Source organism: Mastomys coucha, unplaced genomic scaffold, assembly GCF_008632895.1.
Source record: "Mastomys coucha isolate ucsf_1 unplaced genomic scaffold, UCSF_Mcou_1 pScaffold22, whole genome shotgun sequence".
Taxonomy (NCBI): domain Eukaryota; kingdom Metazoa; phylum Chordata; class Mammalia; order Rodentia; family Muridae; genus Mastomys; species Mastomys coucha.
This window is the reverse complement of record NW_022196905.1, coordinates 158400702-158411229: the sequence shown is the minus strand read 5'-3', so window position 1 is coordinate 158411229 and position 10528 is coordinate 158400702. Positions and strand designations below refer to the sequence as shown.

The 10528-nt window shown below is 47.1% G+C and overlaps 1 protein-coding gene across 4 annotated transcripts in view; it reads right to left on the bottom strand.

Annotated features, from left to right (window-relative positions):
- The window catches only part of Myom2 (myomesin 2), an 86883-nt gene that overhangs the window by 53273 nt on the left and 23082 nt on the right, over positions 1–10528 (bottom strand). For all 4 annotated transcript variants that reach the window (XM_031339192.1, XM_031339189.1, XM_031339190.1 and 1 more), the window contains exons 4-6: positions 7748–7886; positions 7460–7617; positions 6297–6389 (exon numbers count right to left, since the gene is read on the bottom strand). In XM_031339192.1, coding sequence (XP_031195052.1) covers positions 6297–6389; positions 7460–7617; positions 7748–7886 — 390 coding nt within the window. The remainder of the gene's footprint in view (positions 1–6296; positions 6390–7459; positions 7618–7747; positions 7887–10528) is intronic.

The window sequence follows — 10528 nt, the reverse complement described above, 5'->3', positions numbered from 1 at the left end:
GGGGGGTAGGTTTCAAGACAGGGTTTCTCTGTGTAGCCCTGGATGTCCTGGACTCACTCTGTAGACCAGGCTGGCCTCAAACTCAGAGATTTGCCTGCCTCTGCCTCCCCAGTACTGGGATTAAAGGCATGCGCCACCAGTGCCCAGCAAAGACCGTGATCTTAAAATGGCAAGGGCCTGAACTCTCAGGGTGCAAAGTTCCCATCTCCCATTTCCATCTTCTAGAAGTGAGGTCACTTCTATGCTTGTGAACTGATACTCCTTCTACTTCTCTGGTTCATCTGACAAAACAAGCAGGCAGCTTCATGTGTTCTGATGTATGCCGGGCTCTGTTAGGGGTGTGTGTGTGTGTGTGTGTGTGTGTGTGTGTGTGTGTGTGTGTGTGTGTGTGTGTGTGTGTGTGTGTGTGTGTGTGTGTGTGTGTAGGAGGTGTCTTGCTCTCATTTTCTCTTCTGTGTGTGCATACATGTGCACATCTGTATGTACCTATAGATACATGTGTGTGCATGCATACAAAAGCCAGAGGTCATCCTCTGGAATGGATCCTTGAGCTACCCACTTTGATTTTTGAGACACAGTTTCTCATTGACCTAGAGCTTAGGACTAAAGTAGGCTGGATAGAATGAAAGGCCCACGTTTCCACGTGCCTTCCCCTTGCCAGCACTGGGATTACGAGCATACACCCAACCTTCATGTAGATTCTGGAAATCAAACTCGGGTCTTGACCCTTGCAGAGCAAGCCGTCTATTGACTGAGCCAGAGTCCCAGTACCACAACTCTCGGCCACAGTCATATTATATAGCATTGTTGCAGATCCTAGAATTTGGCACTTGGAGAGATTGGAAAACAAGATCCACATGGCTCCAAAAGTCACAGTCCTACTACTGTTTCCCTCCAAAGTGGTGGGGAGCAGGGGGAGAGTAGGGAGGCACTGGGAGAGCCCTTAATCTTAGGAAAAAATAGCACAAGTATACTTTTGAGAAAGGAAAACTTTACCCAAGTCTCACTTTAAAGTGAACTGAGCCAGTATTCCCAGGGACAAAGAAAACCCTGCTCATGGTCATCTTACTCTCTTCGATGTAGCATTTAGAGCTGTTGATATGTTCTTTGACCAAGAATTTACTATCTCTAGGAAAGGGGAGAGAGAATTTTCAGAAACTTATGCTGTCTGCCAATTCCTTTCTTTTCTCTCGGGAGCTTCAACCCACTTTTGCTGTGTCAGACTTGACATCTGGCCCCCTGTAAATGCCACTGCTCACAGAGGTCAACCCAACCCTGTCCATCTGGACACTCACACCAGCACATAGTGTTCCGTTCACCTGGGAAGGAGTGAGTGCCAGCTGCCACCGATCAGCCCAGTGCCTCGCTGGCCTGAGGAACCAATCAGATATGCAGCTTGAAATTCTGTAGACAGCCCTCCATCAGTGCCAAAGAATAGTGTACAACAGAAAGTTCCACAATATGGACGCTTGCTTCACTGACACTCACCTCCACTAGCAATAACACAGCCAATGGGGGAAATGACAGCTTGGGGACCACAAGCATGGCTGGGGGTCCTGCAAAGCTGATGGAAAGAGGCAGTCTCCTGCAGTGCCCAGCAGAGCCCAACAGGGGTTGCAAGGTGGCACAGACAAAGTTTGGAAGTAGGAACAGGACACCCACAGCAACCACCCAACAGAGAGCAGAGTTCATGGGGAAGCCTGGGCAGGACTTCCAGGAGGAGCCCAGAGGAAAAAAGACTGCCCTTGGCCCTGCAGATCACCCAGTTCTCAGAGCTAAAAAGAGGATTAACACCTGGGCCATGGAGAGTCCTCAGAGGCGTGTGGACACAGACAGTACCTGAGTGTCCAGTCAACTGCATAGATCGCAACATCTCTAGTTCAGTCAAGAGCCTTTATGTTAATATGATGGTTTCCAAACCTAGTTTCCTCTGTGACTCTGCAAATTTCATCTACTTCTAAACCCATAGTAAATGCCTGCACTCGGCCATATCATGTCCTGTTTGTATAGCTAAGGGCAGTGTTGAGAACTCTATAGTGTATGATTTATATAGAACATCATTTGTCTGTGCCTAGGCCTTGGAAAATGCTCGACCTGCTCTGTTTAATTGAGTGATGTCCTTTGAGTTCAAGGTAAAAACTTCTGCTCATCTCGGCAAGTCAGGGTCATTCTCAATATTGGTTAATCTGAATACGCACAGAAACATGGTTGCAGAGGCTGTGACACTGTAGCCATGGTACCTTGCTTGGTTCCCTGCACTGCCTGGAATCAGCTTACAGTCATTTCTTAATGTTATCCCTCCCTCCAAAAAAGTATCTATATCTTAAATTCCTAAAATGCTTCATAAGGATGAGTATGATGATTAAGACAATGTATTTGAAAAAGTCTTGTAGTTTTATAAATGAATGCAAGCTTATCGCCATCACTTAAGGTTCACTGGCTCAAGCCCTGCGCTCCTGCACAAGCTTCCCTTCTTCCCCAGAATTCCTCCAAACATCAGGGGCTTCCGAACCCTCAGAGGCGTTGTTGAGTGAGGAGGAACTGAAATGGCACAGAAGAGACAAAGCTTGTCTCGGAGTGGATCACTGGTGACAGGAACGAATGGTTGGAGTGGTCACAGGAGGCCTCTCCTCAACTCTCAGCTTGCCCTGGGCTGACTGAGACGTGAAGATGGGACAACGCCACCTCAGGCATTAGCACTGATTAGCTCCTCAGTTCACCCATTAGCACTTCTAGCTCGGAGCTCAGGCACAATGGCAGGAGTTAGGAGAAGGTCTGATGGAAGAAGCGCTTCTTCCTCTGCAGCCGAGTCACGTTGCACTCCTGTGCTTAGGAGAGCCAGCTCAGGAGGCACCGACCACAGCTTCCTTTCCATCAGTAAGGAAACCCATGACCTGACAAAAGATGAGACCCCTTGATTTATGACACTTGTTCAATAGAATTGGACGTATCCAGGAGACTGCTGGGTGGGTAGGGTACAGGTTAGAACTTCTAGGATCTTGCTTTGTCTTGTTCATTGTCCTCCTGGGTGTTTTGTACTATACAAAGCATTGAAACAGTGGTTTGCATATACATAGTAAGTGAGTACCCATACATGTGTGGAAGTGAGTGCTGGAATATTCTTTCTGCCTCTGTGTGTGGTAGGATTGTAGGAAACAGTGTACCTAGGGCAGGGACAGAGTGGGAAACAGGGAGGACATCCGAGTGGTTCTGGGAACTGCATCAAACTGATTTCACTGAAGGCTAACTTGGAGGCAGGGAACTCTGACCCTGTCCTCAGCATGTCCCAGGTAGACCTTCCATCCCTTCTGCTCCTCAGGGCCTCGCAGGGAGTGTTCAGCAAACCCAGATTCTAAATCTAGCCTTTGCTTCATGCTGAGAGAACTTGAGAGGTCTTACTTTCTGTTGGGATGGCTTCCCAGAATAGAAGGATTTTTTTTTTCTTTTGGTCTTGATTTTTACTTCCTCAGGGACACCTCTGCCTCCCAGAGTCTCAGTGCAAAAAAATATCTCAACAGGACTTCCTGTGAAAACTCATGCAATTTTCTCTTCTCTAAAGATGGACAGACAGCACCATAAGTGATCTCCTCATTGGTGGAAGATGGCAAGTAGAAATCGGATTCGGGGTTTAACTCTTCAGACCTCACACACCAAAGTCAGAAAGGAGCATAAGACAAGTTTAGTCATGAAAGCATTCAGCGAAGAGTAGATGATAGCCAAGTCACTAACAAGAAACGAGACAGACTGTTCTAAATGCCCCTCAGAAGAAGAGAACAACAACATAAAAAAAAAATCTTGACGGGTATGGGAGGAGGGGAGAAGAGGTTCTCTTTATGGGTGGTCAGATAAAAGTGTGTGAGTATTTGTACCATGGAGCAGACTGCAAGTTAAAGTTCAAATACTACTAAGGAGCCAGATTGCTTTTAAGTGTCTTCAGAATTCAGCTGCCGGAGCCAGAGGGTATTCATAGGAGTAAATGTCACCTCAGAATGCAGGGAAAAGCTCATTCCACAGCCAGCTAGAGAGAAGGGCGAGGCATTCCGCACCGCAGACACACCCCGGATCGGATGACTTGTAGCTCAGCACTCTGGAATGAACAGCTGAGCTGAGCTATCGTTCGTTCGTGGGGTTTCCCAGTGCTCTTTTCCTGAAGAATATGAAATTCTCTTGATCTGCTAAGAAGGTATCAGGAGAGAGAAGAGGGAAAGGAAGAGATCTGGTCTTCTCCAGTCAAGAGCCCTGGGTTTCTAGGTCTTTCCATCGAGGCCTTTCAGGGCCAATTAGCTTAGTTTATTCTAGGTGTTTCTTCACTGTTTAAAGCCAATGTTATTCTGGATGTAAAGTTCGAATACAGCCAACACTGGGTCAGGGTGTGACAATTTTCATGTTCATTCAAATCCAACCTACCCAGACCTGCGGGTCACAGCGCACCTACCCCAGGGATCAGACACTCTTTCATCAGTGTTGTCCCTGAGAAAACTGGCACTGGCTTACTGACATCCACTGATCCTTGGATGTCAAGGGAAGAGCTACTGTCCACAGAGCGCCTGTGCTCTGGAGACTGCCCACCCGATTGGCTTCTTCCGGAGCTATATGCGTTCACCAGGGTCACATGACTACCCGCAGAGTCTTCAGAATCCCTCTCATTCCCTACTCCACATCTGGTTCCTTATTCTTGAATTTCAGCGTGAGCTTGACACTGGTCACCGTGAGGTCCTCCCAGTGCAAATCAGCGGGGATGCTGTCTGCTCGCCTCAGCTTCTAAGACCCCAGACCCCGTTTAGCTTCAGCAAAGCTAGTATCCTCCCTGTTCTGCAGGTTCCCTGGTCTACAAACCTATTTCTAGTCTCCACTTCTCCTTCCCCTTTCAGCCCTAGCACCTGTGCACTTCAAGAGACTGTCGGAGACTCTTCACTCAGACACCCAGTTCCCACCCACTATCCTTTCACCTTGGAAACTCTTCCCAGGAAAGCTGTCCCCAGTTCCCATTTTCCATGACCCAGTTCTCCCCTCACTGCCTGTTATTCGCCTACGCTCAATGCAGGATGCCTTCTGGACACCAGAGAGCAAGTCCAGTTCTGGTGGCCACCTACATACCACATCACCTAGAGCAGCACCTGGCACTCAGTTGGCTCTCAATGGACGACGGGAGAAACCAACCAGCTGTGAGGCTAGGAGTCTGCGCGCTTATCACCGGGCAGGGCTTCCAGCTTAGAGACTAGACAGCTGTGGAGGCGGGGCACTCACGCAGGAAGGGGAGGGTCCCACAGTCCTGCAGGGCTCAGGACAGCTCTATGCTGTCCTCGGTCTGCCAGAATGAACTCAGGGAAGGGGCTATCTGCCCCACAGAGAAGCAGGAGTGACAAGGAGGCAGAGAGGAAGAGGAAGAAAAGCTGAGGAGCAGAAAGAGAAACTCCACCTCAGCTGAGGGCTCAGGGCTGACAGAAGTCTTCCAGTCAAAGCTGGCTCCTGTTGGGAGCAAGACCTCGCACAGCCCGGTCACATGATCCCTTCTTCCTTCCTAATGGAGCCCCTCATCCATCTCCATCAGGGAATGGCTGGTCACCCCAGCCTCCTGCTGCGACTTGACATCCCAGGATGGAGTGGTGCCCAAGGGGGGAATTCTCATTCTCTTAGAAGTCAGTAATGGGGGAGGGGGTTGTGAGGGTAGGACTGGGAGGAAAGGAGATGGGGTCTGCAACTGGGATATAAATTGAATAGATAGATAGATAGATAGATAGATAGATAGATAGATAGATAGATAGATAGATAGATAGATAGATATCCTGCTGGGAGTGCTCAACTACAACCCCTCCCCCAGAAGCGTCCTGCTTTGGCTTTCTATCTGTGGTCCGCACCCTCTTCCAGGTGTCCTGCTCCAGCTCTGCTAGGGACTGAACATATTTCGCCACTGTAGCCATCATAGAATGAGTCTACCTTGCCACTGGGAACAAATGTCAGAATCATTTCTTCTTCTACAAAACCCAATCCATAAAATATTTTAGTGACAGAGAAGAAGGCTCTTCACTCTAAGCAAACATCTAGGCAAGGATGCAGGAAGAATGAGTCTGTCTGTCTGTCTGTGTCTGTGTGTCTGAGAGTAGCATGGGTATGCCATCATGTGACTCTTCCAATCACCCCTGATAATCAAGCTGGCCCAGACATCCCGACTTCTCTGCCTTGGCCTCCTGAGAATAGGGATCAGGGATTTACCACCTCTCCCCGCTGGCTTCTGCTTTAAGTTTGTACATGGTTATAGGATGTGACCCCAGCACACACTGACCGTGTATCCTCACCTGTTGATCTCCAGAGTGTGCACTCCATATCTGCTCTCGATCCGGTACTTGCCTGGCTCCCCTGCCTGGCAGATCAGACTGCCGTCTTTGTACCTGGTAGAGGGAAGCACTCATTTTGGTATATAGGCAGAGATATGTTTTTGCAGTGTGTCCCAGCCTCCTTTGGGCTCTGAGAAACATCTGCTCCCCTTTCCCTCATCCACAAATGCAAAGTGCTCTGGGTCTAGCCTTCTACAAGAGGCAGGAGTTGTATCATTCAAGCAGACATATCTACTTGAACCCACAAATCTTGTGAATTCAGAAGTTATCATTCAGGCTGGAGAAATAGCTCAGTGGTTAAGAGCATTGACTGCTCTTCCAGAGGGCCTGAGTTCAATACCCAGTAACCACATGGTGGCTCACAAACATCTATAATGAGATCCAATGCCTTCTACTGATGTGTCTGAAGACAGCTACAGTGTACTCATATAAGTAAAATAAATCTTTTTTTAAAAAATGAAGAAAAAGTTATTGTTCCATTTAAAAAGAAACGTAGCCGATGTTAGCCAGGTCCCAGCCTGGTCCAACAGGTTACATTGTAGTTGGAGCCTATGAGGAAAATATCACAGAGTACATGATTCCTTAGTTTTGGAAGTTCCAAGGCCCCAACCTATACAGTAGAACTTAGCCACCCAGACTGTACTGCAGCTGGACAAGCCTCAGTCTCCTTCCTTGCCTCCTTCTACCATGGATGGGCTGAGCTACAAGGTTATAAGACTCCTGTGAGAGAGCCAGGACATGGGATACAAACAGGATTTCCTCATTTCAACAGCCAAGGAACAAGAAGGGGCCATGGAGCTCCAAGATGTAATTCATCAAGATTTACAGCTTCCCTACAGGAACCCTCCGTGTATCTTTCAAAGAAGATACAAGGGCTCTGTGCACAAAGTCAGCAAGGAAGACAGTGCATAGACAATGGCCAAGACAACATAAATGTCTAGTCAGGGAGCAAAACTCTCCAACAAAAATGTTCTGAAAGATCGGTCAATGTCCCTAAACTTAGAATGGCAGAGCATTAACTAGACAGGCACTTTTCCCACATGGATTTGCACAGGTCTATATGACAGGCTCAAAAGCATGCATATAGTTCCTGAAGGGAAGCATCCCTGAATGCTGTCACTCACCATTGCACCACAGGCGTGGGGAAACCTTGTACCGTGAAACAGAGCCTCACAGACATCCGCTCCCAGATGGTGTGGGACCTTAACCTCACCAGGATCTCAGGGGCCCTGCTCATCCGGTCTTCAGAGGAGTGTCTCTCCCAAGCCAGATTGTCTTCCACCTACAGGGAGGAGGGAGGGTGGTCAGCGTGGGTGTGGCAGGAGCAGCCCACTCTTTGTGAAGCGTCAGACCATCTGCATGCAGACACACTGTCCTTCTCTCCACCCCGAGAAGCTTGCAGGTCCTCCTACCGCCTGCTCCAGGAAGTACTTGTCCAGCTTGTCCCGAGCCTGTGACCGCGCCAGGTGCACATTCTCCTCCAGCTGGGCCAGCTCACTGAGGAAACGCTGCCTCTTAGCTTCTCCGTAAGAAGCCGTTAGAGACCGGTACCTAAGAGAGCCAAGAAGCTCCGTTGGTCATAGGACAAGTGATAGATTTGGTGGCACTGAGAGACAAGACAGGTCCCCTCGGTGTACCCGTACCTCAGTGTGAAGGTACAAAAGATCATGGGGAAAAGCAAAACAACCTTTTCTCCTTACTCATGCTTGCCTCTTTTCAGCATGTGTCAGTATACACAGAAAGTTACAAAGGCCAGCAGATTGTGGTTTATTAGTAGAGCTATGCGCAACATACATTCCTTGCTTTCTTTGGCGTGAGAGACTAAAATACTTAGGCACTCCTTAGAGCCCTACAGGAGCAGGCGTGTGTGGGGGGCACTGGGAAGAATCCCTGCATGAAGAGATTGAGGGGTCACAGAGAAGAAATGTCTTTTAGCTGGGAGATCAGAGCCATCAAAGCCAAGGACCAATATATATAAGACTGGACTGATGTCTACAAGGAATGGTAAGAGCTTATGCTAACACTTAGGGCTGGTGAGAGTGCTATCATACAATGAATGACCCTAGGCTCCTGTCAGTGCTCAGGAAGCCCCATTTATCCTCCCAAATACCCCGCAGTACAATGCCATCATCTCCCTGAACCCTGGAATCACCCCTAGGAACACTAGCCACCTAATCTACTTTCAAAGGAAGAAGCGATCTCAAGATCTGACATGGGACATCAAGTCTCTGCAGGACTAGGCTCATCCTCTCCCACTGAGGCCAGACAAAGGCAGCCCAGTTAGGGGAACTGAGTCCACAGACAGGTAACAGCTTTAGAAACAGCCCTACAACAACTGTTGGGGGACCCACATGAAGACCAAGTGGCACATCTGCTACACATGATGGGAATGGAGGGGCTAGGTCCAGCCCACGTATGCTCTTTGGTTGGTGGTTCAATCTCTGGGAGCCTCCAAGGGTTCAGGTCAGTTGACTCTGTTGGTCTTCCTGTAGAGTTCCTATCCCCTTCCGGGCACTCAATTCTTCTCGCAACTCTTCCATAGGACTCCCCAAGCTCCATCCACTGTTTGGCTGTGGGTCTCTACGTCTATTTCAGTCAGCTGCTGGGTAGAGCCTCTCAGAGGAGAAGAGAAGGGGGAAATAGCTGGAGGAACTGTGTGATGAGGAGACCAGGGCTGGGGGGCAGTGATTGGGATGTAACATGAATAAGTAAGAATAAATTAATTAATGGGAGAGAAGCTCAAAATAAATAAATAAGTAAATAAGGTCTGACAATGGAAAGAGTCCTACATGAATAATGAGAGTTAAATATTAAGATGCCATAGGGGCAGTGGGATCAAGTCAGGGTTAGTCAACCCCACACCTGTAACCTACACCTACCAAGAAGACAGACCTCCATAGTCGGCTAAGAGCTACAACAACATGGGATCAGGCATCATAATTAAAAGGCAGACTCAAGAGTCTAAGAACCCAATGCAAACACTCTATGTGCCATGGAGATTTCCATCAGCTGAAGCTGGACATGTGAGCAACATATCGGCCATTCAAGTTAATGACCTTGACTTTCCTCATCCTACAGTGGGGACCCTGCAGGACAGGAGCTTGCATAATATATTCAAAGTCACACTGATATATAGCTCATAGACATAAAAGGACATGACTCAGATGCCCAAGGTCCAGTCCCCAAACTTACATACAATCAGAAGATACCTTTCCAAAGCAAGTGAACACTTAAAACTTCAGAGAGTTTGGATGTCCCATGTAGCCCAGGCTGACCTTGAACTCACTAAGTAGCCAGTGATGACCTGAACTTCTGATCCTCTTGCCTCTGCCTAGTTTCTAGGGTTACAGTCATACACCCAGATCTGGTGTATGTGGAATTAGGGATGATATTCAGAGCACCGTGCGTGTCAACTGAGCTGTACTCCTGGCTCACAGAGCTTACATCCGGAAGTCATTCTTTAACATCAGAAGCCCCCCCTTTATAATAACATTTACACAATTTGTATGGTACGGATGCCTAAGGCATTTAAAAGTTAATTTGTCTTTTTTTAAAGTATGAATAAAATTCATATAATCCACACATATAGTATACTTTGTGCCTATCCTTTGAAGGAACTCCTAAAGTATAACACTTTTCAAGTAAGTCCTTAAGTGGGCAGCATACACACGCTATTGCATGATGAGCTGTCATCTTAGGGCAAGATGTGAATTTTAAATTATGATTTCATTGTTTGAATATTCCTATAGGAGGTAGTTCTTTGTAAGAATGATTAAACTCCATGCATTTTATTCTTTAGACACACATTTTAAACTAATCAAACAGTAGCATGAAGATTACTAGACACATGCTTAAAATACTCATAACTTTGACATTGTGGAGATTTCCTAGGAATAAAAATATGATATCTCTGGATTAAAAAAAAAAAACAAAAGATGAAAAAACAAAAATAAACAAAAAACCCACCAGAGATCTGAAAACACTAAGAATTTTTCTTTCATCTCAGTGTGTGTAAATTCTAAAGTATATTATTGTCACTGAATAAACCCCCTTTTTAAACAACTGAAAAGAAGAGCTGTCATGGTTTGGGTTTTCCATCATTGGCCCAGCTACTCTATCATTACACAACATTCGAATGAAGCATGCTTACCTGACTCCTGTGACTCCTTCTGATTTAAAGAGTTTTTTGTTTG